Below are 25,915 nucleotides of genomic sequence, written 5' to 3' on the forward strand. Positions count from 1 at the left end.
GAACGCTGTATGCCCCCCGCTATTGCTCGTCTTTGTCGACCTGTGTTGCGTGTTCCGATCCTGCTGCAAAAAAGGACGATGACAGCATACAAGCACGATTGGTCGCCGGCTGCGTACCCGTACCCGGCAGCACGTCGCTCAGATGCATCGACGCAGTATCGAAGCGCTGCACATGGCCATGTGACGGTGCCAGAACCGTACGACTGGCTCGAAACGCCACCGTCACAAAGCTCTGAAACGGCCGCGTGGACACAGGCGCAGGCTGCATACACGTCGCAGTTCGTGGCTCAGTGTCCTGACAAGGCTATGCTCCAAGCGCGTCTGAAGCAGAACTGGGACTACAGCCGTACAAGTGCGCCATCACTGAAGCCCGATGGCCGCTACTACTACTCGTACAATGCGGGCCTCGCTCCTCAAAGCCAAATCTTCCGTGCGACTCGCGCACAAATTGACGAGGCGCAGCGCACGCCACCAAAAGGCAAAGAGCCAGTAGGCGAGTTGTTTTTCGACACGAATGTCTTGAGTACTGACGGCACCGTCGCACTCAAGTGGACATCCTTCTCACACTCTGGCAAGTACATGGCATATGGCATTTCACGCAGTGGCTCCGACTGGTTCAAGATCTTCTTGCGCACGACTGACTCGCCCATGCTGTCGTGCAGCGAGGGCAGCGATGAGGGTGGCGATGAACGATTGCCGGATGTGCTGGAGCACATCAAGTTTTCGGGCATTACATGGACGCACGATGACCGCGGCTTCTTTTACCAGCGGTTCCCCGCGACGGAGCACGAAGACAAGGGCACAGAAACGGATGCGAATCAGGATGCACAGCTGTACTACCACCGCCTCGGCACACCACAGTCAGACGACATCCTTGTCGTCGACAGTGACCCAGAGACACGCAGCTCCATGTGGCACTGCGATGTGACGGACGATGGCGCGTGGTGTATCCTGTCGAACTCGAAGGACACGGACAACAAGCATCGCTACTACATAGCGTCGCTGGACCAGGGTGTGTCGTCCCGCATGGCATGGATTCCGATTTCTTCGCAGTTCCTGTTCATGCTCGACTACATCGCGAACGATGGCACGCGTTTCTATATGCTGACGAACAAGGATGCGCCCAACTATCGGATCGTGTCGTTTGACGTCGACCCACGAGCTGCTCAAACTGTCGAGCACGTGTGCATGCTGACAGGCGGTATCGAGACGTATCAAGACGTGGTGCCAGAAGACAAGGACGGTGCGATCCTGACGACTGCCGCTGTCATTGATCAGAACAAACTCCTCGCCGTGTATTCGCGTGACGTGAAAGATGAGTTGTGGGTGTTTGATCTAACGACCGGTGAACGGGTGACGCGCCTATTCCCAGAGCTGGTAGGCACAATCAGCCAGCTCACAGGGCGCCGTGACCACAAGGAGTCGTTCGTTGCGTCGGTCTCGTTCGCGAATCCAGGACGCGTTGACCGAGTGTCCTGGGAGGGTGTCAACAGCGAACGAGCCGTGCCGCCAGCATCCATCACAGAGTATGCAACGACCCACGTCGCTGGCATCCGAGCGCAGGACTATGTGTCGACACAGGTGTTTGTCACCAGCAAAGACGGCACCCGTATTCCTATGTTTCTGACGCATGCCAAGGACACGCCCATAGACGGCACGGCTCCTGCCCTCGTGTACTTTTACGGCGGCTTCAACATTCCCATCACGCGTACGTACTTACTCCCACACGACGATGCAAAGACTCGGGATGACTGACGGATGTATAGCGGTGTTCTCGCCATCGATGATGACGTGGGTCGCATCGTACCGTGGCGTGTTAGCGTTTGTAAATGCACGTGGCGGCGGCGAGTATGGCGACAAGTGGCATGATGCAGGTCGCCTCTTCCACAAGCAGAATGTGTTTGACGATGTTCTTGCAGCGTGCAAATGGCTGCATGAGTCGCAGTATGCACAAAAAGGCCGCATCACGATCTGCGGTGGAAGTAATGGCGGCATGGGTGTCGGCGCTGTCGTGAATCAGTGTACAGACGAGCATGGTATTGGTGCAGCCATTGCCGACGTGGGTGTGCATGATATGATCAAGTTCCCTCTCTGGACGATTGGTAAGGCATGGGCAGCTGACTACGGCAACCCGCAAGAGGACGGCGCAGCTCTTGACTACAACTTGACATACTCGCCACTGCACACTGTTCGCACTGACAAGACATACCCAACGGTCATTTTGGCATGCGCTGATCACGATGACCGCGTAGTCCCGGCGCACTCATTCAAGCTCGCAGCAGAAATGCAGCACAAGCTCGCGAAGAATGAAAACCCCATCTTGTTGCGTGTTGACTTGCAAGCTGGACACGGCGAAGGAAAGAGCACACAGAAACGCATGGAAGAGGCTGCAGAGAAGTACGCGATTGTGGCGCGTGTTCTGGGTCTTTCGCTTACGGCGTGAGCCAAAGCCTGGAAACCTGACATGGCGCAAGGGACAGGACAACTCTTGCATATAATTCGAGGAAGAAATGCGAGACAGAGAGAGTAACGTAAAGATTCGAGGGGGGGGGGGCAAGAGGTGGGGATGCCGCGGCAGCTAAAACAGCCTGTTGGTCCGACACGTCTTGTTCTGACAGAATGATAGGTACATGGGGTATATATGTATCTATCTAGGCGAGACCTCCCTTTGAGCAAATCACCCACAGATCATCTCCCAGGTAGTGGATATTGTCGATCGCATTTCCCTTGCCCTGCGTTCGGATCTCTTCCGTGTCGACCTGCAAAATGCCGATGGCCACCTCATACTCCTTCCCTTGCGCTTTGATAGCAACAGGTGTATCTTTTGCGAGGGGTTTTTCTCCTCGGCTTGGATCCGGCAGTCGACCACCAGCAGATGTAAGTCCTGGCGCCATTACATTCGCGCCTGACAACAGAAACTTGATCGCTCCTCGATCCACTTGGACAGTTGGGAGCAACACAGGGTACTGGTGCAAGAGATGAAGCGTCGGAATGTACGGTCCGTCGTAGTGCTGGAAAAAGATCGGGAGATTCTTCAATAAAATGATCTGAATATGCTCGCGCTTGAATTTGGCAGAGGTGACAGATTCCTTTTTCGGCCAGATCTTCTCCAGCAAGGCTCCGTCATTGGCTCCGAGCGTATCGGCATATTGCTCCATGAGCTTCGTTCGAATGCTTCGTTGAACAGACGACTTCAGCGACGACGGCGTGCCCAAGTCTGTCTTGGGATCGAGTTTCTTGAAAAAAGACATGGTTCCTCGCACTCGACTTGGAGCGTGCGTGGTCGATCCCAAAATGGAATAGCAAGCGAAGTCGACTCGTGTTGAGTGCTCGTGTCTCTTTCGCCCTCCTCACCACCTCGTCCTCTCCGCCGCACACGAGACTCACGCTTTCATACACACCTCCATAGATTCTCATCACCCGCCCTGCAGGCAGGCAACCAGGGGCTTACCCCGACGCAGCGAGCCCTCCCTCCCTTTTCGACGTCACGTGTGTGGAAATATGCGCGCATCGCCCAAAGATCCCAGGTACCTACGCCCCACGCCCCTGCCTGATGCCTGGAGGCGCCACATACGCACGTGGGGTGGCTTGGAAACCAATGTGGCAGTTGGCTTGCTTTGGCAGGCCTGGGAAAACGCCAAGCTCACTCAATCAGCCGAGACGCAGCATGTCAGGGGGCGGCCTTTGGCGAACAGCAAACTCAGTAACTACTGCGGCCAACGCTGTTACCGCTGCTGTCCCTGCCACCGCGTCAAGGTATCCATGGCGACCACGAGCCTTGCACAATGAACGACCATGGTCGCCTGCGAGGCGATCGCTGACGCAAGCACGGACGTATGCTGCGCAGCGCGACTCTATGCTTTCGTATGCATCGAAAGTCTTATCTGACCCGGTTGTCGAGACGGTGGTCATTGCGTCACGCATCACGCGGATTCTCATCGGGTCTGCCCTGGTCGTTGGCGGCATCACATTCGGTGCATGGGAAGGCATGCATCAGTACGTTGAGCATGTGTCGATGCCTGAACGCTCGCGTCTCTCGCGTTTGGCACTTTATAATACACCCGAGGATCTCTACGGCTTTGCCACTGACGAAGCGCTATACGATTGGACACACTGCTCTTGCACCGACTCTAGGCTCGGCATGTATGGCCGTCACATTGTTCGTGCAGCATGGATGGCTCAGCATTGGGGCAGTGGCATCGAGCCCTCTGTCATGCTAAGCCACAGATCAGGAAACAGCGCGACAAGAGCTAGTACACCTAATGATCTGCCAGCAGCTACGGAGAACCAGGGTCTTCATATGGCTGAACAGTTCTTGTGCACTGCGTTGCATATTGCAGAAAATCGACACTTGGTCGTGCCTGACGAAGTGACATCAGATTCTCATGCACCGGACCCAGCTGCAGTGCGCCTAGAACTTTGGCTCGCTTCTATCCGCGAGCAGCTTGGCACGCCACTTGCGATCCACCAAGCCGCGCTTACGTGTGAGAAAATGTATGATGTTGTACCAGACCCGGCACTTCGTACGCTCGTCGCGACCCGCCTTGGCACCCAATGCGGACTTTTGGGCAAGACTCAGCGAGGTGAGGAATGGCTCGATCGAGCTATGCAACTGGGCGGCATGCACATCCCAATGCGCGATGCCGTGCATCTGCTTTTGAGTCGTAAAACGAACCCGTACATCACGCCACGGAACGAGCGAACTACGGTCTCGATCCTCCAAGCATGGTCGGCCCTATGTGCACATCAAGTGTCTCATAATGACGCAAAGCAGTCGCTGCATCAGGCGCAGGCGCAGCCAAAGGAGCAGTTGAAGGAGCAGGAGCGAGATTCTTGGCTCATGCAGGCTTTCAGAGCACAGCTTGCTGCTCTTGTGCTCACGGAAACCATCCTAACGCGTGTCAACAAGGAGCCTGCTATGCCTATGGAGGGCGACAAACTCTTGCACAAGCTGTGGGCCGAGCAGAAACAAGGCGTCATGGCCGTTCACATGGCCGAAACACTGTATGCATTGCAAACGCACAAGAAGTCTAGCGTCTGGATGACACTAGGCCGCCTCCTACATATGTGGACATCGCTTACGGATGCGTATCCGTCGCAGTATGTGCACAGTATCCCAATCACCAGCATACAGCAGGGATCCTTTGCCCAAAGCCAAGCATGGCTTACGTTGGCATGCCAACGAGCGGCAAGGGTAAAAGAGCAATTGGCTAACGATAGGCACCGCGGCGATATTTGTGCACAGAGCATCCTCGCAGATGCAAATGAGCTGGAACAAGAAGCCAACAAGCTCCTACGTGCCCTGGAGCGGCGATGAAGAGTTTTTTTTTCTGGATGATGCGCGGCTCCTTTTACACACTTTGGCTCAGCGCTACGACGGAAAATTGGACCTGATCCGGATCAACAGCCATGTAATCCTGCTGAATAACGTGTGCTGTCCTGGATAGCAGCTCATTGCGCTCAATGTATGGAACGCGCTCAACAGGACCATCCTGACGACCATCTAGCTCAACAAGCGCACCAGTCGAACTGCGTACAAAGGCAACAAAGTGCAAATCGACGTCATCTTCCGCCGTCGGTGCGGCTGTTTGGCCCTGCGCAGCGGTGGATGCGTGAGCTGATCGAAGGTCTTCACATTGAAGCAAAAGATTAGCTCGTTCAGCAGGAGGAACAGATCGCGCCCTAGCAAGCAGGTGCGCTAATACCGACTCTGGTCGAATCGCTTGAGCTGCCGCCGAGTTGGCAATAGCGTGCAGCAGACCTATGGTGCCGCATGCATTGCCGATCGTCTGTGGAAACCAAAGAAGCTCGCTTTTTTCATCAGCCTTCTTTTGTAGTCCGCTTCGATGCGCTTCGATGCGCGATGTCAGTGGAAATAGAAATAGGACCGCTTCCACAGGCTGAGGCACCATCGCCAAGAGCTCATCGTCAAGACCAAACACATCATAGAATGCATACTTCGACGTATCGAGGCCTAATGTCTCGCACCACGTGCTAAACAAGTCTGGATTCGCCTCGAGCGGCACCCATGATGTCGGTGCACTGGCCGTCGTCATTGTTGTGAGCGTAGCACTATGTCTTACCCACTCACTACTTTCTAGTCTGAACCGCCACTGTCTTGAGCCTCTTCCTTTCACACTCCGTAATTCTTTTTTTTTCCACGCTCGGACCATGCGAAGGCGTACTGGGCGGGCACGTGGCCAAGAGCGCGACACGACGCGACGCGACGCGTCACGTTGCGTCACGTCCCTTGGCTCTCCTCGCGCATGCGACTTATTCTTCCGCGTGCGTGGCGACCAGGTACACTGAGAATGAGCACGCCCACTTCCAAGAGACAGCGCTCACCCAGTGCAGATGACTTTGATGAATTTGATACGAGTGCAGAAGACTTGATTCGCGCCGTACAGGAGTCCGAGACACCCAAGAAGGCGCGTGTGATGCAACAGCCGAAGTCCGAGAGCTCGTTGCCGACAGAAACATTATCCCAACCATCGACTGAGTCTGTCTCTCAGCCAGCCTCACAACCTTCCTCTCAGCCTTCTTCTCAGCCTTCTTCTCAACCGACGCGCTCTCAGCCCTCCAGCTCAGCATCGCCTAGCACAAAAGTGCCGACGTACACATATCCCTATTCGGGCACAAAAGAAGATCCACTTCTCCTGGAGCGCATGACCATGAACAAGGAATGGTTCCAACGCCTAGAGCCTGCAATGCGGCAGGAATCATTCAAGAAACTCAAAGCATTCTTGGACTCAGAGAAAAGCGCCGGCAAGACCATCTATCCGCCGCCGCACCTTATACACAGCTGGTCACGAACGACTCCATTGGAGCAGGTCAAGGTCGTGATCGTGGGCCAAGATCCATATCATCAGCCAGGCCAGGCATGTGGCCACTCATTTTCTGTGCCCATGGGAAAGGCTATTCCCGCCAGTCTACAGAATATCTACAAAGAGCTCAAGGCCGAGTTCCCAAACGACTTTGTCCCACCTCGTCACGGGTACGTACGCGGCGTGACTATATCATGCCATCGTCTCCGCTTTCATACTCACACACACGCTAGCTGCCTAGACGGCTGGGCTCGTCAGGGCGTCTTGCTTCTCAATGCATGCTTGGTATGTCAAATATACTTACCGCTCTAGGTGCTAACAACGCAGACGGTGAATGCCGGTGCGGCAGGCTCACATCACAACCATGGTTGGGAGCCGTTCACTCGCGAAATTCTCAAGACCATCCTCAAATCTACATCCGGTGCAGGAAGCGGCCCACTGGCTTCTATGTTTGCACACCAGAGCGCCCAAAGCAAGACACAAGACGGCGGCGCCAAGAAAGGCGTTGTCTTTCTTGCTTGGGGTTTGCCGGCTGCCAAAACACTAGCTGAAGCTGGCATTACCGAGGTATGTAACTGACAGGGCTTATGACTCTCTATGCGCCCTTCTTCTTTCTCCCCTCGCGTCGTTCTCTTTCTGACCCAGGCAGAAAACACCACATGTGCTTCTGCTAAAATCAGCGCATCCATCGCCACTGAGCGCACACCGCGGCTTTATAGGCAACGGCCACTTCGCCAAAGCGAATGCCTGGCTCGAAGACCCCTTGCGATACGGCAAAGGCGGCGGCATCCGCTGGGGCGATCTGTAGTGAATCCCATGTTGTCTCCTTTCACATTAGTTTGTGCTTTGCTTCTTCTCCTCGTTCAACGGGGGCGGAGGGACCGAGACATTGAGGTCAAACAAGCGATTGTCATGCAGGTTATGAATCCAGCCATGGATGGTAACACGCGGGTTCACCTTGCCGTTCAAGGGCGATACACGCTGGTTCCAGTTGTCCTGGATCACAGGGTGCTCTACAATGTTTTGGATTTGTCGACGCACGCTCGCCTCGGTCAGCAGAGGGACGAGCCGCTCTTGCATCGACTTGCCAGACATGATATTGCGTTCGCGCACTCGCACTCGGAAATAGCGTGCGAGCTCAGTCAGCGACGACAAGTGCCTCGCTAGCGCTGACGACGGCGGTGGCTCATAGTCATCTTCCTGCTCTTTGAGCGCCTGTTTCACCGCTGCCGCTACACCACCGCAGCTCGTGTGTCCGACGACAATGACGTGCTCGACGCCAAGTGCTTGCACAGCAAACGTCAACGCACTTACCGCGCTGTCGTCGTGCAAATGGAATTGATTCGCTACGTTGCGCAAGACGAACAGCTCACCAGGACGTGCATTGCAAACCACACTTTCAGGGACACGAGAGTCACTGCATCCAATCCAAAATACCTTTGGGTGCTGACCCTCTCGGAGCGCACAAGCTAGATCCGGCTGATGCGTGATAAAGTCTTTGGACCAGGACGCGTTGCGATCGAGCAACGAGTCCACCACCTCACGAGAAATGGGCAGCATGTGAGACGACGTATTGTGTGTGCGACGACTAACAAGGATGCTCTTAAGCACAGAGCGCTTCGTGCAAGAACGAAGCAAGGTCGAATAGGATGGCCCTAGCACGTTTAAAATTGAGGGAGAACACCACACACGGCCTTCACAATGAGACTGACCAAGGTATGTCGCGGGTGCCGTGGTCACTACTTTTGTGCCCGCCAAAATATATCGATGGAGGTATGTCCGAACCAATAGGAGAAACCCAGGTCCACGGACATAAGCCCATTCAAATTAGCCCCATGCTCGGTATTTGCTGGCAAGAGCTACCACCTGTCACGATGCCCGTTCGTTTCCTTCGCATACAAGGTAGCATGCACATAGGCACTAGCGGTAGTAGATTGCCACGCAATAGATCTATTTAGAATGGCTTATCAGAGTCGGGCGTCTTGTCTGCAACGTTAGAGAAAACGACTTGCCTCTCAACCCGCACACGTACCTTCGTAGTACCAAGCCTGTAGTCAAGAAAAAAAAAAGAATGAAAGCATTATGCGACATGATCATGAAACATTCGTCAAATCATACAAGAACATCGTGGCGTCGAAAAAGAAGTAGGTATCGCAGATGAGTCACAAGAAAGTGTCGGAAACAATGACAAAGCATTGGTGCAGTACGCATGACACACAGACACAGATAGGGAGCAAAGGAGGGGACAGCAAAGAAGCATCGGAAAATCGAGCTTGTTAGCAGACGCGAAACACGTATTCAAAACACTCTCTAGACGTACCAGGGGCGTCTTGTTTAGCACGTCCATCTTGAAAAGGGGCACGCCACTCAGCGCGATGGTCACGAGCACGCCACTCGTAGCTCCCCAGAACATGAGGGATGGGACCCACCTGTTTGTGTTAGAAGCATGTGCACGATCCATCGGAGGTTGTTACGCACTTCAGAGCGTATTGCGGGCTACTACTCGTCGTTAGCAAATACAGACAGGAACGAGCGTTGAACGTACACGGAGCCGACGTGCGGTTGGAACGATGGCTTGATCCAAGCAGCACGCGATGTGGCACGGAATGCGCTCAAGGCAGCAGGTGTGGGGCGGAACATGGCAGCTTTCTTGTAATCTCAACGAACGACAAAGAGGCAAGCTGTGGTCTGCCTGCGTACGTCTAGGAGCGGCGTCCACCACGCACCTCGTCCCTCGGCCGAACTCATCCGGAGTGGGCCGGGGCATGAACGAGAGGATGTCATGAACGCAGAATAGCATTACTAAGGCAAGGAACTCTCCGTCGCGTCAGGCGGCGCCAGTGCTGTCTACCTAGAGTTAACGTCAAGGTCCTGCTGGAGAACAAAACGGTATCGAACTGCGCATGGTGTGAGTGCATCGCCTCTACTACATCGTATACGCACCATCGCCCTTTTCGAGGCGCTCAATCGCTTTAGAGCACTCCTTCATGTCCATCACTTCCACCCACGGAGTAATGCGATTCTCTGCGGCCAAATCGAGCATGCGGAGGGCCTCGACCTTGGACCCAATGTGACTGCTAGAAATAGACGCTCCTCTGTTGCAAAGCTCCATCAATGGAAGATGCATGTCGCTTTGGGAAGCGCCAGGCACACCAGTCGACCTTCGACTCTAAGGCACGATACGATGGCTGTAAGCTCGACGGCCGACGAGGCAGCAGTGATCAAGATGAGATCTAACGGCATCTCTTGAAATGTCGCGGCCCATTCACGCTCTTCTTTCATCAAGACAAAGTCTGTCGCGCCCATCTTGAGGGCATCGTCTCTCTTCGAGGCCGTGTGAGAAATAGCAACGACGGCGTCGGCACCCATGGCCCGTGCAAACATAATGCCGAAATGACCGAGGCCACCGATTCCTACGATTCCCACGCGGCTACCAGGTCCAACTTTGTGTCGATAGAGAGGACTGAAGACCGTCAGGCCTGCGCACAGCATGGGCGCTGCGTGCTTAGACTCAATGCTTTCCGGGATCGGAAATACAAATTGCTTGTGCGCGCGAATGGCAGTAGAGTAGCCGCCTTGTGCAATGCTGCCATCTGGCCAGCGGCAGTTGTACGTATCGATCATATATCCATACCCATCACCCACACAATAGCTCTCATTATCGTGCTTGCATGCGTGACAGTTCATGCACGATCCAACCTGCGCGCCAATGCCCACTCGGTCACCGACCTTGATATCAAGTACATTTCTGCCCACTTCTGTGCATGCATTAGTGTCGCGTGCATCTCGCGCTACGCACTCGTGACTCTGCCAACGATCTCATGTCCTGGAATCACGGCCGGCACTTGCAGCGGGCCCCTTTATGGCGTGTAAGCACATGGATGATGGAACACGCAGAAGCATGGCGCATGTGCGCCGCTTTACGCACCAGTCGCCACGTATCGTGTGCAGATCTGAACCACATATGCCGCAGTGTGTGATGGACACGTCAACATCATCATCGCCGGGCGTCTACCATCAGTCCCTGTTCCCTATACGATTTGTTCGTCACATACTTTCAGGCCGAATTCAACCCGATGAAAATCGCTCCAGCGGTGTATATCGCGAATCGCATACCCTTCTGGCATGCTGCTCGTGTGTCTGTGTCCGTTTCCACACGCACGCTCTCTCGCATTTTGTCTGTCTCTATTCACCAACCCCCACTCCGCTAAAGACTCGCGCCATTTTCGTGGCACATGACGCACGCGGTCACTCGCAACACATGGTGTGGGCAGGTACAGGCGCGCGTGCGTGTGTGATGATGTCGTGCTGAGTAAAGCCAGGACAACGCCTCGGTTTCACACGCGTCGTCGTGGTCCGTAGACAGTGTGAGCGCGAGCACGGAATGCTTCGATCATGCGTGAGGACAGTGACTCAAACACTTGACCGACCAATGCCGCGTATAGCTGACTAGAAAATGCAAACGCCAGTGTAAATGAAACCTGTGTCCGTGGAGTGCTCGATGTGACTTGTGCACCTAGCTGTCCGGTGCTTTGTGTAGTGGTGGACGGTGATAGTGGTGGTAATGCCTTAAATTGCCACGTCGTGTGCAGCTCATGGAACAAGGGTGATGGCTTCGCTTGTGCCCGGACCCATTCATAGGGACGCATGGATACCTCGCTTATATAGCTTTCGTGCACGGCTGAAAACCCTATGGTGAGCTCGGCATCGACAATCTTGTTGGCGTTTTCTTGGTTTGCTTGTGCGCGTACACTTCGTGAGGGCCCTAGGACGCGCGATTTTTGGCAGTATGGTAAAAATTGACTGTAGGAGTCCACGTCAGACACAATTGCATACAGTTCTTGCTGAGTGTATGGGAGAATCACCGTTTCTTGGTACCTTTTTGTCGATGGTGTCGATCCACCGCCTCCAAGGGGTCCTTGTCCAAGGAAGCTTCCAACATTAAAAAACGAGCGCCTGTGAGGGCGCCATGGATGTTGCGGCTTTTTCGTCGTGTGTTTGCTCTGCAGATACGCAGGCACCGCAGTCATCTTCGTGCGAGTGTGCGTACATGTCATGTGTGCAGCTCTTATTCCTCGTGCGCATTCAGCATGTCTGGCTCGAAAGGATTGTATTCCGTACATCATGTGGTGGCGTACGTTCCTACCTTTCGATAGCACCCAATGGCACTAGCGGTCCCTGTTGAATTCAGGTGCCTGCTTATGTCTTCGCAAGTATTCATGTCCACATTCGCCCACGCACTCTCTCCAGTTCGTCTTGCCCAATCTGGTCCTGCCGCGAAAATGTGCCCTATTTTCTCTACCCGATATGGACAGTCCATCGGCACTCGCTCTCGTTCGTGCACTGTCCCAACCTTTTTTTTTTTCCTCCTTGCGAAAGTCGTGGCCTACGTCAATAATTCGCCGTCCATAGCAGCGTGTTCGCTCCCCTCCACTTTCTACACGCACAGCACGTCGTGCCTCGCGTCACTATGCCTCTCAATACGGCACAATACTTGACGAAGCATGGGTGGGAAGGCCACGGAAAACCACTGGACGGAGAACGCGGGCGCGGGTTAAAAAAGCCGCTGATGATCCCCAAAAAACGCAATCTAGGAGGAATTGGCCAGGATCGTGATCGTGCGGTCGAATGGTGGGACGACGTATTCGCAGTACGTACGATATGCTCTCTCTAACAGACGCAGGCCAGCGCAAGAGCACTCGCGTCGGGTGGAGGAGGAAAGGACCAGAGAGCTGCGGGATGCGGCGAACCCAACGTGCCACGAAGATCCTTGTCAACGCTCGCTAAACAGGAGCATGCGCGCCGAGTACTCATGAATGGCTTTCGACGAGGAGAGGTGCTCGGTGGGTCGGTTTTTGACGAACAGCAAGAAGCACGTGTCCAACTTACATTTAAAAGCGAACAAACAGCAGAGGCGGTCGCACCTATGGGCGCTACGTTAATGGTTTTGAATGGGGACACTCACACACCACAACAATCTGAGGAAAAGATACACAAAAAGGAACGAAAGTCAAGGTCTGACGGTGACAGCAGGCGCGACTCTAAGAAGTCGAAAAAGAAAAAGAAAGGCCCCGATGAGGACTACGAAAAGAAAGAGACACACGAGGAACACAAACGCACTCAAAAAGCAGACAAAAAGAAACGAAAAGAAGCCAAAAAGGCGAAGAAGCATATGCTGAGTGAGCACGATGCACTGGAAGCGATACCAGCACACAAGGCATCAAATTCTACGCGCAAATCTGAAACAGATACTACATATATACCCCAATCTGAAGCAAGAGACACATCTAGTCGGCACACAAATAAGCGAAGCACACGCGATGAGGATGATAAGGACAGCAAACGTTCCAAGCAAACCAAGAAGCGCCTGAAAACGTAGGGTTCTTGCATAGGATTTTTTTAGGCGTGTCTATAATTGGACGAGGCCTGTGGAGAGACACTGTGTGAAGCGAACCTCCACAGTAGTTATGAGTTTCTGCTCTTCCGATTTGGGGTGAAGGGGTTTGGGATTCCAGGCGTGGCTATATCCGAACAGCGAACCGTCGTGCATGGCATGGTGCACGGAGGCAGGCAGGTAGCAGGCCCAGCTACAGAGAACAAGACAGAAGATGGATCAGAGGGTGTAGAAAATCGTGCAGGTAGCAAATTGCCTGCAAAACACATGGCCTATGCTTGGCTAGTGTCCGCGTGGGATCGGGCCATATCGTTTATCCTGCAGCAAACCATGTACTCATTGTCAACAGGGCCTCTCCCTCGTCATATTGCCTTTATCATGGACGGAAACAGGCGCTGGTCGCGCGCTCACAATATGCGTGTTCAGGAAGGGCATCTCAAGGGATTCGAAGCACTGAAACGTGTGTTGGACCTGTGCTTGTCTTTGCAGCGGATCGAAGTCGTCACTGTATATGCGTTTGCTATTGACAACTTCAAGCGCGATCCAGATGAAGTGCATGCCTTAATGGAACTCGCACGGACCCGGCTGCTTGAACTCTACGAGCACAGCGACTTTGTGGCGCGGCATTCAATCTGCATCCGTGTCGTAGGGCATCGCGAGTACTTGCCGCCCAGTGTGCAGGAGACAGCACGCCGCGTCGAAGAAGCAACACAGCACAATACAGGGTATGTTGTCTATGCCAGTCTGTATATGCGACTGACGCCAGACCCACTCTCAATATCTGCATGCCATATGCATCACAGGCCGAAATCTGTCATGCCGCACAGCAAGCCACTAAAAATTCACAGCAGCTCACACCAGCATCACTCTCGTCGCACCTGATGGTGCCAGACGATCCACCTGTTGACATACTCGTGCGCACATCGCGTGTATCGCGATTGAGCGACTTTTTGCTCTGGCAATCAAATGAACACACACAGATGCACTTTGTCGATCAGTACTGGCCCATGTTTGGGGCATGTGATTTGATTCCCATCCTACTTGAGTACCAGCGTGCACAGACACACCGTGGATAAACCATGTTCATCAGTACGCGCTTGAATTCATTCGAACGAATTGTCGGAAGCTATATGGCCAACGTGTCCTTGATGCAATCTCGCGCTGGCAAAGTGATGCTATCCGTTACTCTTGGCCATGCATGAAGATGCAGCTGTGTGGACATGTCCTTCAAAAACAAGCACAGCAACACCGATGAATAGGCCTAAAAAGACATTTTCTTACCGCTGACGCGCGATTCACCGTGCTTCTGGAACAAAGCGCAACATGCTGTTCATGCCTAGGAGCGGCGATCACTTTTGGCAGGTACCACTAAAACCCACCACGATGCAATACCCCTCCCCTCCTCATACTTCCCCTGTTCATGTGTCCCATAGTCAAACCAATGTTATTACCCATTACCTCGAGGGAAACAATATGGAACAAGTCTATTCTGTACAAAGTAAGTGCCAATTTCGTAGCCACGAGCCTGAGCTCAACCACGCAGGGACTAACTAAACAACGCTAGTCTGTCATGAAATGTGCAAATAAACAGTGCTGCCAATGCATGCATTCACCACATGCCGCCGCAGCGAGGCTCGGAACCAATGGAGAACAAAAATCGAGCCATGCACTTGTGCTTGTCACATGCGCAGGATCATTCTGCATGCACCATAGCTGCTATCCGAAGTGACAAGCACACTTGCGCAGAACTGTGATATGATTGCACGCGTTGGGTCGAGCTCTTTGCACTCGATAGCAAGAAGAGAAAATGCGATCGTAAGAGCGCCACCAGAATACAAGACACAAACTCCGCCCGGATTTTCGGCTATACATGCTGACTAAGATTACCGTGACTCTTCGCCTGCTCCTAGAATTTATGTACGGATAGATACACTTGAGAGAGTTCCAGGCAGCTCATGCGTGCCTTCTCGGTACAGCAGAGCACAGCTTCCTAGGATAGAGACAAACAAGACCAAGGCAGTGCCAAGGAACAAGAGCATCTCAGGCGCCCAGTCTTGCTTTTCACACGCAGAGCCAGACCAGGAACGGGTCATGCCTTGCTCAGTCGTCCTCATGCATTTGCATCGCCAGCACAAACGGCCACCTTTTGCTGACTGCACAGCGACTCCATGTCCATTACAGTGATTTGTCATATTGCTCAACTCCTGCTCCGACGCCGGGCATGTCGATCCGGCTACGGAAGCGGCAGCGCCTTGCATCGTGGTCACATGGCCAACGGGGCGGAATGCATGAAGCGGGTCGAACGCTTCCGACAACGACCCTGCTGCACCTGGTGGTGGTGGTGGTGGTGATGCTCCATAGTACAGAGGCGAAGATGCATGTGATGACGCCGGTGTGGTCAGGGGCGATGACGTCCCAACATTGTATTGTGGCACGGCACGTCGCCTATGCGAGTCTGCGCCTGACGTGTGCACAACTGCGACGCCCGCGCCTGCCAAGTCCTTAACACGCTCAACGAGATGCTCTAGAGTCTCCTTAACCTGCTGCTTTGCCTCCCTGTATGTGGAGCTTTGCGCACCAAATTCTTGCTTTACATCATCCAATGCCAGGATTCGTGCGCTTGTGAGAGCATCAAGGTCAATGAATTCGGAATTAGCCAAACCGACAATGTCTGCCAGTTCAGCGCGCAGGCGCTCAACAGATGAAACCATACCTTCTTTGGCACCATCCCATGCTTTGTGAACGCCATTCGCAGTCTTTTCGTAGAGCGCCGCAAGAGCATCAAAACTCTCACGCGAAGGTGACGTATGCGATGGAATGGAATGCGTATGTGTGAGGGAGTCGGGGAACAAATCAGATGGAAGTTTGGAATTTCCATCATCTTCTACTGCTCCGTGCAGAATCACCATGACATTTCCGCGGCGTGGCGCTTCTGGCTCAAATAGTCTCGACGCATCGTAATGCGCCTGGTCCACAGGCAGGTGATGCCAAAGATCCTCGTGCTCGGCAGTATGCAAGCGTACATCCGGAAGTGCATTCGATCCCACCTGCAAGTGATGCGTCAGCACGCGATGTGCGTCTGATGGCGAAATCATCACAGGCTCCTTCGCCGCGTCCTGCATGGGCTGGGTACTCAGGAGCAGATTCGTGTGCGCATGCGTTAGTGAGAATGCAGCGGACGCAAGTGCCGCAAGTGCATACGTGAACGAACGGCACATGGTGCACACGGAGAAAATTTGGTGTCTTTTGACGAAACGCGTCTCTTGGGAGAAGCAACCGTGTAACGACGACGACTGCTTGGGTGGCTTGCGTATGGCCTGGTGGGATGTGTCCGGGCCATAATTCGTGTCGGCCGACACACACACACACACGCTCACTTGCCTATTCATTCGTGCATGCATTTAAACACCTAGAATGACCTCCACTTGCCAAACGTCGTACCTGGGTGTCGTTCTTTCACTTCGCAAGATTGCTACTTTTCACGATTCACGCAGCGTGGCGTCAAGTACATCAGGAAAGTTCTCACACAGTGTGCAGGTGTGAGTGTGAGATTGTCGACGTGAGCCATCGTCCCCAGCGATGACTACACAGACAACTCGCGCTGATGCAGATCCTTCTGTAACAACAACTCATCGCCAGCTAAGTCGAGCCACAAAAGACTTGATATTTGGCTCAGTGGCAGGCATGGTTAGTAAGGTGTTTGAGCATCCATTGTACGTGGACCCAACGTGTATGGCTCACAGAGCTCTAGCGACTTGGTCAAAGTGCGACTACAGACACAGCCACATGATATACCACATTATACGGGTGCCCTTGACTGTTTCCGAAAGACTATCCAGCACGAAGGATTTCGTGGTCTCTTTCGTGTACGTTTTCTCGTTCTGCTTGATGCAATCTGTGTCTTGGACGGGTGGAAATGCTAACTAGTTCGGTGACAGGGTGTCTCAATGCCGCTATGGGGTGCCACGTTGGAGGATGCAGCTTTGTTTCTGACATACAATCAAGTACAGCGTACTCTGCGTTGGACGCGCGGACTCCCCGAGTCTTCCTCGCTGCCGATGACCGACCTGGCTGTCGCTGCCGCTGCATCTGGTGCCATGGCAGGCCTTGTGCTGACCCCGGTGGAGCTGATCAAATGCAAAATGCAGGTCCAGATGATGGGCACAGCGCATACGGCACCACCAGCCGCCAATGCATTGGCTCTGATCACAGAGACGGTCCGCAAGGAAGGTGTACCTGGTCTATGGCATGGGCTCTCCGGCACTCTTGTCCGCGAGGTCGGTGGTGGCATTGCTTGGTTTCTGACATTTGAGCTTGCGACGCAAGAGTTTCTTCGCATGCGTGGTGTGTCAATGCCTGGTCGTTCAGCTACAAAGTCAGATCTTGGCAGTCTAGAACTTGCAGCGAGTGGCGCGCTCGCTGGCATCAGCTACAATGTCAGTCTATTTCCTGCAGACTGTGTCAAGTCATCCATGCAGACAGAGCGAGAATTGCGTTCTCAGGCCGGCTTGGCACTAGGTACGCCATCAGGATTCTGGAAGACGTTTCATCACATTTATCGCACGCGGGGCATCCCTGGACTGTATGCGGGCGTGGGCGTAACGTGCCTTCGGAGTGCACCCAGCAGCGGTATGTACGGCTGTTCACTGACACCTTGCAGCGATTGTATTGTATGTATTGTCATCCAATGAAGACACCCCCCTTCCACTCACACATTGTCCTCCAGCCTCGTGTACAACAAAATGGAGCAAGCAGCACAGCGTTATGGTTGGTAGAAAGATGGGTACGCCACGTGCGCATGTACCAAAGTGTCTATCTGTATGTAGTCATCTTTACGATACGACGCCGTGGCTTCCCCGGCCCGTTTATTCACCCCCCACATCTCCACGGACGTTGCAACTCCTCCACAAAACGACCATATGGAGTTTTCTCACCCAAATAGGTAGAATCGGATTTCCGTTTATCAGCGCCCACAGCCTTTATATGCACGTGCAAGCATATGACGCGCATTTTTATTTGTTGGGTTGTATAAGCAGCGGGCACACGCCAACAATGCAGATTGGAGCTAGAGTTGATTGACTGGTCGGAGCCGTTTGCCTCCTGACGCATGTTTGCTCATTGGGGAAAACCGATTCGTAACCTGGTCCAACGAGCACCAGTATCATCTGCTTCGTCGGTTTCTCGCGTTTCCCAACTAGCCACTATGTCTACCAGTACGTTGTAACCAAGTCATGTTGATCTAATGCGCCTGCAGTGTCGAAAATTAAAGTGTCGAACCCAGTGGTAGAGCTCGATGGCGATGAGATGACGGTATGTACTGCTGCTGCAACGAGCTGGCGACGAGAAGGAGAAGGAAATGGGAGAGATGGGGATAGCGTTCTGAATATTGTGGCTAACTCTGCATAGCGAATTATCTGGAAAAAGATCCGTGAGGATGTATGTTATGCGTTGATGATGTGACACGATGCTAACCTGACAGCTCATTCTTCCATTCCTTGACCTAGAGCTCAAGTACTATGACCTCGGGATCGAAAACCGTGACAAGACAGACGACAAGGTGACTGTAGAGTCGGCAGAAGCGATCAAGCAGTACAAGGTCGGTGTCAAGTGCGCGACGATTACGCCAGATGAGGCACGTGTGAAGGAATTCAACCTCAAGAAAATGTGGCTGTCGCCCAATGGCACGATCCGCAATATCCTGGGCGGTACTGTGTTCCGTGAGCCGATCATTCTGGAAAAGATCCCACGCCCTGTTCCTGGTTGGACGAAGCCCATCTGCATTGGCCGCCATGCCTTCGGCGACCAGTACCGCTGCCAGAACTTTGTTGCGCCAGGCGCCGGCAAGCTGACCATCTCGTTCACGCCAACGGATCCGAACGGTGAGAAGATTAGCATGGACGTATTCGACTTCCCAGAAAATGGCGGTGTAGCTATGGCCATGTACAACACGAAGGACTCGATCACCGGCTTTGCCCACTCTTGCTTCCGTGTGGCCATTGACAAAAAGATGCCTCTTTACATGAGCACGAAGAACACTATTCTCAAGAAATATGATGGCATGTTCAAGGATGTTTTCCAGGACCTGTATGACAAGACCTACAAGCCTGAGTTTGAGAAGCTTGGCATCTGGTACGAGCACCGCCTTATCGATGATATGGTCGCCCAAGCGATCAAGGGCAATGGTGGGTTTGTGTGGGCGTGCAAGAATTACGACGGAGATGTCCAGTCCGATGTGCTTGCACAGGGCTTTGGCTCTCTTGGCATGATGACGTCGGAGCTTATCACGCCCGATGGCGACATGATTGAGAGTGAGGCCGCACACGGCACAGTCACGCGTCACTACCGTGAGCACCAAAAGGGCAATGAGACTAGCACCAACTCTGTCGCTTCTATCTACGCATGGACGCGCGGTCTGATCTTCCGTGGCAAGGTCGACCAGAACAATGATCTGATTGCCTTTGCTCGCACTCTTGAAGACGCCTGTGTGCACAGCATCGACGTCGACGGTGTGATGACCAAGGATCTTGCTCTCTCAATCCATGGAAAGAACATGAAGCGTGAACACTATGTGAACACGTTCGAGTTTCTTGACCACATCAAGTCGGTGTTGATGAAGAAGCTCGAAGAACAAGGCATTCTTTCTCGCCTCTAAGTAAGAAACAGATAGTTGGTCCGATCGCTACGCGGCACGATGAACACCGATTGATTAGGCTTTGCATACGAACAAACTGGCAAGCCCAGTAGGGCGATGTCATGCGTCGATGTTAGGGAATAAGCATTTCATCCGGAGAGCGGTGTGCAGATTCGCTCAGATCTTGCGCGAGGGTTGTGCAGATGCACTGCTCAATGCGAGCTCGCGAGGACGGGCAACTCTCATGCATGTTTCCACGGCTGACGTATGGATGTGATTCATTGTATCTCGACGAAATGTTATGGTCAGGGAGGTTCTTACAAGCTAAACCAGGGAATGAAGCAGGAAACGAAGGAAAAAATGAAGCAACGAACAGGGTGCATGCAGGATGAACAAGGAAGAAGAAGAAGAAGAACAGCAGCAGCAACAGCAACAGCAACAACAACAACAACAATAACAACATTATCGTCATTCACATAATTGTTATAGTCGACAACGTAGCTCTCTTCTTCCACGCTAGATACTCAGTGCATTGACTAAGCCAATCAGCGTTAGGATGGCGGCCGAGAACCATGATATACTTGGCAAGTCATGAGACGGCCATGCGCTTGATGATTTGTCCGAAACATTCAAGGGACCGGTTGAGCCTGTCACATTGTTGGCGTGATAGTCGCGACGGGCGGCAGCCATCAAAATCAGAAACGCTAGACTCTCCGTTGATGTGGCGCCAGCTTCGTTTGATTGCATCTCATTCACAGTCTGAATCCCATTCGTAAATTGACTGAGGCTGTTGAGCGACTTGGACAGAGTTTGATATGCCTTTTCCGCCATATCGACATGCTTCTTTCGACCCTGGTCCATGCTAGCAAGCCGAAACACTGCGTACGAGAGCAGTGCGGAGCCTGATCCATCGAGGAACGTGCTGGGATCATCAATCGCATTTAGCAAGAGGCCCGTTCCCGGATCAACGAATTGGTACGCGGCTGTAATGATGTCGTCGGCCCACTGCACCAGTTGGTCGTGCTGCGCCTGCATCTTGTCGGCCCAGGGGCTGTGTGAGATGATCGCAGCAACTCGCAGCATCCCTGCAGCGGCCCAACCATTCCCTGTGAGCCATACACGTGCATCGATTGCACGTGTCGCCTTTGTGTGGTTTGGAAATTCGATGATGTGGCGCCACAGATGCCTCCCTGGGTCCTGTGGTCGGTGCAGAGCCGATCGTTGCAGCTTCAGCTCGTCGAATGCCATCTGGACGAGTGATTGATTCTGCGTGACCCAGCCGTAATAGGCAAGGAACGGTGGGCCCATGTAGGCGGAATCAGACCACAATTGGACCTGCTTCGGTGAGGCTCGCTGGCTGATGGCGCCTGTCGGTGTGCGCGACACGTTTTTCAGCAGGTACCGCAGCTGCTTCGCAGCAGCCGGTCCGTAGTACCCATGTGGATCTGGCGCTTGATTCGGAAACCCTTCATACACCCACGCTGCCAGCAGGACACCTTCTCCGCAGCTGGCCGAGTCCATCGACGCACCCTGACCCATATCTTCGTCACCGGTAATCACGGTAGCCAGGCGACCTTGCCGGTCCTGGCCATCCACACTCGACTGCGCCAGCTTAATGAGGTCGTTCGGCACCTGATCGGACGGCACTGACTTGGCTGGTGGAAACAGATCGCCATGGTCCGAACGCTTGAACATAGACCATTGCGGATACGAGTATTCAATCATGGCAGATTGCAAAACTCCGTGTTCCCATGACGCACGTTGCATGGCCATAATACCCTGGAATGCCAAATTTACCATCGTCGTATTTGTTTTGGGATCTGTGTCATCCTTCGCTCGGCGGCTTAGCATATGCATGCGTGGCTCATGGTGCAACGGCGCCATGATCATCATATGGCGCGCATCAACGCAGCCAACGAGGAAGAGCAGCATGGCCAACATGGCGGGTGCGCTTGAGGCGATTCGTGCTCCTGACGTGCGCCTAGGTGGCATGCCGCTGCTCGCGTTGTCCCTGAAGCGCTGAGCCAGCAAATTGCTTGCTTCTGTACTTGTCATGGTATTTGGCATCACACCTGCTTCTTTGGCACCATGCGGCGCTATCACGACAAAGGTACCGTTTGTGCGCACGAGTGCAACGTCGCCTGTCGCATGCCACGGTGAGATGGTCGTATCGTCGTGTCCTGTCTGCGAGACAGTATATCCACGCACGTACACCTCTCCAATGGGGTCATCATGGTTGCCATCCTCACGCAGGCGCTGGATCACACTCGAGTGCGCACGAACGGCTGGCGTGTCGTCGACCAGCTTGATTTCCAATGACACAGACGGCGGTCCCACATGTGCTGGGAGGCAGCGAGCCGAGTCATCATGCACGAGCTGTGGGGCAAATGCCTGCAAGTCATACAGGTTCGACGTGCACACGGGCGCTGTTACGAGACTAGGCTGGTGATGGCACTCCATCCGCTGCGGCACGTACGAATGCATCACAGGCACGCCCAGATAAAGGCGCAGGGAGTCGACCAGCGACTGCTCAGCCGCACTACCGTCGCCAGCAACTATGGTTGCTCGCACTTGGTCCATACCGAGCGTGTCACGCACGCGTTTGCAAACAAGTTTGTCGAGGAGCTTGTCTTTCGGAAAAATGCCGTTCCGAATCAAGTCCATGTTCATCCGACGCATTAGGGGCCAGAGCAACGAGCCCACACTCGGCATCCACACACTCTGTTCCAGGTACTGAGCGCCGGACGTGCCCACGTACAGCAGCGTTGGGTGTAGTGTCTTGATCGTAGAAACAAGGTCCACCGACGGCTCCATAGCAAGTCCCGCTCCCGTGTACAGGCCAGCGAGCAGCAGCGTCACATACACGGGTGCCGGCACCGCGCGTGCGTACATGAGGTCCGTCAACATGACGTCGCCCTTCTGTGGAATCGCATCGACAGGGAACTGGCTCAACCACGCTGTGACCCCCGACGTCATGGACGTCTCTGTCACCTGGACCCATGCATTCCGTGCATCCCAAAAACTGGCAAACACACTTGTCCCCAGGCGGTCCAGCTCCGCGTTGGATAGACGTGTCGTGTCTAGGACGGGCGGGGCCTGATCCACTGTTGCTTGGCCCAGCACGTCGTCCCATCCGACACACTTGGTGCCGTGCAAGTCGGAGTTCTCGTTCGCAATCACCAATCCTGCACGTGTAAGCATAGGAAGCAACGGTGCATCCAAGCAAACGACGGCAGTCTTGCTGAGATTGACGTCCGACGGCATTGACGATGGGGGCTCTCCTGGTGGTACTACGTATGTTTGTGTGCCACCACCATAGTTGCTTTGACTGCCCACCAATGCAGAAGCCAAGAGCGCTGTCAACGAGCGCGACGAGTTGATAAAGCCACACACAACGATCGTGGGCCTATCTGTCTGCAGCATGACTTGCACGCCACTCAAGAACAAAGCTGCCTGCGTGCGGATTTCTTCATTACTCAATGATGCATCCAAGACGCGGCGGGTCAACGCAGAAGTACCTTCTTCCACACCGCGAGCAAGCATCGTCGCAATTGTGGGCGCATTACGATGTGGGCGCATGGCCAAATCAAGTCCTAGCGGCGCATTCACATTTCGATACGACGGTGACTCTTTGGGCATACGCACTGTCGACGCATCTGACTGTCGCTGCAGAATGAGTGGATGCAGAAGCGGCTGATTGTACTGTCGATGGAACTTGGCATACAATAGCAACACAGCTAACAGGCCGATCAGCACGACTGATGTGCTATCGACATGAAAAGTGGAGCTGCTCATGGTCGTCGCTGCAAACGGGCGAGTGCCACTGCCACACACACACACACACAATGCTCGTGTTTGGCAGAGCAGATGGTGATCGGTCAAGTGGTGTGTTATCCGACGCACTGACAGCCTGGCCAAACAGCCAGCCACTCACAGCATTTCGCGCGTGCGCTCTGACTCGTTCTTCTCTCCGTGGCGCGTCCTTGCGCAAAAATCGGGCTGCACGGCGCGCTCCCCTGCAGATAATGGCCACCGTAGCAAATTATCAGTGCTCCCAGTACCTCGGTGCCTCATTTTTCGCATCTCCACACTGCTTTCTACTTTCGCAAATTTCTTGCGCGTGTGTCGAGCTATGGACACATGGGACGCGCGTGTCGATCAACGCGCAGCTCTCAAGGCTCAGCGCCGTGAAACCCAAGATGTGTGGAGTCGTATAGCGAGTATTTCACATGTATGTATGAGCGGGCGTGTCTCTACATCGCGACCATGACACTGACGGAGCACCGGGATTCACTCCTGCGAACAAAAGGATGCACGCTATGTTGATGAAGTTCGTGCCGCCTGCTATCCGTTGCCGGTTGTAGGTATGTATGCGGATGCTCCTTGGGTCTGACACTCATAGCAAATTTGCGATGTGGCGCTTGGTATACGAATCCCGAATGGCTCGAGTCGACATCGTACTTCAAATCGACGGACGGTCACATGCACCAATGGGATTTTAGTATGAAGCGCGCGAATCTACACCTCATCCCGTTGATCCAACCGCACCATCAGCAGCAGCCGCAAGATGACGAAGCGAGTGTGGACCAGGCTGGTTCCGGCGCCACCACCGAGCTGACGGGATGCGTACTGATTGATTCTACTCGCCGAGGGAAGCGGTATCCAGATGCTTTGTCCAAGACCGTGCCGATCTGGTGTGCTGTTCTGAATCGTGCATCTCATCGAACTTTTGGCACACCAAGCGATCCACCTCCCTTGCAGATACCTACAGATACTGTATCACTCAGTGAAGCGGCACAAATCGAAGCTCGCTTGGATATGTGGGTCCACAAATTTTGTGCGTCTGACTTGGCTGTTCCGTGTCTTGAGAAGCCTCTTTGTCCCGTGTTCGTCCATGCACCACATATACCCACCTTGCCCACTTGTGCTATGCAACACCACATCGTGCTGGTGAGTGTCTCGCCAAGTGAGACACCCAAGGCATTTCACACCATGCATGCGTCTTACGTTCAGGGTGCGGGTGATGATCACGAAGCTTGGGCTCACGGACTCACACCTGCTTTGTTCTGGCGTCATCATCGGGAACTTCTTGCGCCTCATTTGCAGCGTGAAGATCGTGTTAAACTCGTGCACAAGCTCGTGCGAGAGGAGCGCGGGCGTTCTGGCCAAGTCCCGTGGCTAGCGACGGACAACTCAGCGACTCGAATCGACGGCACGTGCCTCTTTATCGCTGCACGCCCTCTCGCCCACTCATTTTCTCATCATGAGCGCTCTCGCTATGCATTCATTGTGCACTGTTCCCAATCTGAGCGGGAGCCATCGACAACACCTGCGACACAACAACAGCCGTGTACATCGGAGACTCCACCTGTCTTACGCCTTGGCATAGATGCGTCAAAGCGTGGCCTCGGGTCCTTTTCCCGAGCGTTGCCTCTCGTCGTTGACGCTGTTACAGATGCATTAATATGGGAAACACGGAACAAGGAGCATCCACGTGGCGTGCTTGTGTGTTGTAGTGACGGTTGCCAGCTTAGCGGTGCTGTGGCCGTGGCAATACTGGCTGCATCATACGACCAGCACCGTCAGTTTCTCGGCACTGGTACAGATGCTCATCAAAAACTCACAAAGCATCGCAAGCGTATTTCCAAAGATGATACTCAGCGGCGACTTCAGTGGATCACCGGCTCTGTTCATTCGGTGAGCCAGACTTCTCCCAGTCGTGCGCATCTGCAGCGTGTGAATGCATACCTTATGGGTCCTCTACGTCAAGTACGTTTATGGGAGTAACGATACAAAGTTATTCTGTTTCTGAAAATTCCATAGCATTCCTTTTTCAGAATATTCACTCGGTACAGATGGTCGTCGACGTGGTGCACAAGGCTCGCACCAAAAAGGCCGTCCGTGCGAAACGCTGTAAGCTTGGTCGTAAGGCGACGCGCAAGCTTACTCACATTACGTAATCACATATAATTATCGGCCATGTTCGCGTGGGCATGAATCGGGATGATGGCGCTTGCATCTGCCAGCTTGTTCTACCTTGGAGTGACAGCTGAGCAACTAGGGAAA

The 25,915-nt window shown here is 53.7% G+C and overlaps 16 protein-coding genes across 16 annotated transcripts; 8 read left to right on the forward strand and 8 right to left on the reverse strand.

Moving 5' to 3' along the window:
• Positions 1-9: 9 nt before the first annotated feature.
• Positions 10-1,755, forward strand: MGL_1808 (uncharacterized protein; the record flags this gene model as incomplete). The annotated part of the gene is made up of 1 exon (XM_001730757.1): positions 10-1,755. One exon carries the CDS (start codon positions 10-12, stop codon positions 1,753-1,755), a length of 1,746 nt encoding a protein of 581 aa, XP_001730809.1.
• Positions 1,756-1,993: 238 nt separating this feature from the next.
• On the forward strand, positions 1,994-2,443 carry MGL_1809 (uncharacterized protein; the record flags this gene model as incomplete). The annotated part of the gene is made up of 1 exon (XM_001730758.1): positions 1,994-2,443. One exon carries the CDS (start codon positions 1,994-1,996, stop codon positions 2,441-2,443), a length of 450 nt encoding a protein of 149 aa, XP_001730810.1.
• Positions 2,444-2,651: 208 nt separating this feature from the next.
• Positions 2,652-3,251, reverse strand: MGL_1810 (uncharacterized protein; the record flags this gene model as incomplete). The annotated part of the gene is made up of 1 exon (XM_001730759.1): positions 2,652-3,251. One exon carries the CDS (start codon positions 3,249-3,251, stop codon positions 2,652-2,654), a length of 600 nt encoding a protein of 199 aa, XP_001730811.1.
• A 605-nt stretch (positions 3,252-3,856) lies between these two features.
• On the forward strand, positions 3,857-5,317 carry MGL_1811 (uncharacterized protein; the record flags this gene model as incomplete). The annotated part of the gene is made up of 1 exon (XM_001730760.1): positions 3,857-5,317. One exon carries the CDS (start codon positions 3,857-3,859, stop codon positions 5,315-5,317), a length of 1,461 nt encoding a protein of 486 aa, XP_001730812.1.
• A 34-nt stretch (positions 5,318-5,351) lies between these two features.
• Positions 5,352-6,056, reverse strand: MGL_1812 (uncharacterized protein; the record flags this gene model as incomplete). Its single annotated transcript, XM_001730761.1, has 1 exon — positions 5,352-6,056. The coding sequence occupies one exon, from the start codon at positions 6,054-6,056 to the stop codon at positions 5,352-5,354; it is 705 nt and encodes a 234-aa protein (XP_001730813.1).
• Positions 6,057-6,311: 255 nt separating this feature from the next.
• MGL_1813 (uncharacterized protein) lies at positions 6,312-7,158 on the forward strand (the record flags this gene model as incomplete). The annotated part of the gene is made up of 2 exons (XM_001730762.1): positions 6,312-6,994; positions 7,152-7,158. 2 exons carry the CDS (start codon positions 6,312-6,314, stop codon positions 7,156-7,158), a joined length of 690 nt encoding a protein of 229 aa, XP_001730814.1.
• Positions 7,159-7,658: 500 nt separating this feature from the next.
• MGL_1814 (uncharacterized protein) lies at positions 7,659-8,384 on the reverse strand (the record flags this gene model as incomplete). Its single annotated transcript, XM_001730763.1, has 1 exon — positions 7,659-8,384. One exon carries the CDS (start codon positions 8,382-8,384, stop codon positions 7,659-7,661), a length of 726 nt encoding a protein of 241 aa, XP_001730815.1.
• Positions 8,385-9,671: 1,287 nt separating this feature from the next.
• On the reverse strand, positions 9,672-9,867 carry MGL_1815 (uncharacterized protein; the record flags this gene model as incomplete). Its single annotated transcript, XM_001730764.1, has 2 exons — positions 9,672-9,721; positions 9,768-9,867. 2 exons carry the CDS (start codon positions 9,865-9,867, stop codon positions 9,672-9,674), a joined length of 150 nt encoding a protein of 49 aa, XP_001730816.1.
• A 68-nt stretch (positions 9,868-9,935) lies between these two features.
• MGL_1816 (uncharacterized protein) lies at positions 9,936-10,448 on the reverse strand (the record flags this gene model as incomplete). Its single annotated transcript, XM_001730765.1, has 1 exon — positions 9,936-10,448. The coding sequence occupies one exon, from the start codon at positions 10,446-10,448 to the stop codon at positions 9,936-9,938; it is 513 nt and encodes a 170-aa protein (XP_001730817.1).
• A 713-nt stretch (positions 10,449-11,161) lies between these two features.
• Positions 11,162-11,854, reverse strand: MGL_1817 (uncharacterized protein; the record flags this gene model as incomplete). The annotated part of the gene is made up of 1 exon (XM_001730766.1): positions 11,162-11,854. The coding sequence occupies one exon, from the start codon at positions 11,852-11,854 to the stop codon at positions 11,162-11,164; it is 693 nt and encodes a 230-aa protein (XP_001730818.1).
• Positions 11,855-13,377: 1,523 nt separating this feature from the next.
• Positions 13,378-14,294, forward strand: MGL_1818 (uncharacterized protein; the record flags this gene model as incomplete). Its single annotated transcript, XM_001730767.1, has 2 exons — positions 13,378-13,943; positions 13,985-14,294. The coding sequence occupies 2 exons, from the start codon at positions 13,378-13,380 to the stop codon at positions 14,292-14,294; spliced, it is 876 nt and encodes a 291-aa protein (XP_001730819.1).
• Positions 14,295-15,131: 837 nt separating this feature from the next.
• On the reverse strand, positions 15,132-16,436 carry MGL_1819 (uncharacterized protein; the record flags this gene model as incomplete). Its single annotated transcript, XM_001730768.1, has 1 exon — positions 15,132-16,436. The coding sequence occupies one exon, from the start codon at positions 16,434-16,436 to the stop codon at positions 15,132-15,134; it is 1,305 nt and encodes a 434-aa protein (XP_001730820.1).
• Positions 16,437-17,276: 840 nt separating this feature from the next.
• MGL_1820 (uncharacterized protein) lies at positions 17,277-17,909 on the forward strand (the record flags this gene model as incomplete). Its single annotated transcript, XM_001730769.1, has 2 exons — positions 17,277-17,851; positions 17,879-17,909. The coding sequence occupies 2 exons, from the start codon at positions 17,277-17,279 to the stop codon at positions 17,907-17,909; spliced, it is 606 nt and encodes a 201-aa protein (XP_001730821.1).
• A 613-nt stretch (positions 17,910-18,522) lies between these two features.
• MGL_1821 (uncharacterized protein) lies at positions 18,523-19,870 on the forward strand (the record flags this gene model as incomplete). Its single annotated transcript, XM_001730770.1, has 2 exons — positions 18,523-18,528; positions 18,698-19,870. 2 exons carry the CDS (start codon positions 18,523-18,525, stop codon positions 19,868-19,870), a joined length of 1,179 nt encoding a protein of 392 aa, XP_001730822.1.
• Positions 19,871-20,365: 495 nt separating this feature from the next.
• On the reverse strand, positions 20,366-23,644 carry MGL_1822 (uncharacterized protein; the record flags this gene model as incomplete). Its single annotated transcript, XM_001730771.1, has 1 exon — positions 20,366-23,644. One exon carries the CDS (start codon positions 23,642-23,644, stop codon positions 20,366-20,368), a length of 3,279 nt encoding a protein of 1,092 aa, XP_001730823.1.
• A 687-nt stretch (positions 23,645-24,331) lies between these two features.
• Positions 24,332-25,636, forward strand: MGL_1823 (uncharacterized protein; the record flags this gene model as incomplete). The annotated part of the gene is made up of 1 exon (XM_001730772.1): positions 24,332-25,636. One exon carries the CDS (start codon positions 24,332-24,334, stop codon positions 25,634-25,636), a length of 1,305 nt encoding a protein of 434 aa, XP_001730824.1.
• Between the last annotated feature and the right edge of the window lie 279 nt (positions 25,637-25,915).

This window comes from Malassezia globosa, assembly GCF_000181695.2.
Source record: "Malassezia globosa CBS 7966 chromosome Unknown mgl_sf_4.1, whole genome shotgun sequence".
NCBI classification, from domain to species: Eukaryota; Fungi; Basidiomycota; class Malasseziomycetes; order Malasseziales; family Malasseziaceae; genus Malassezia; species Malassezia globosa.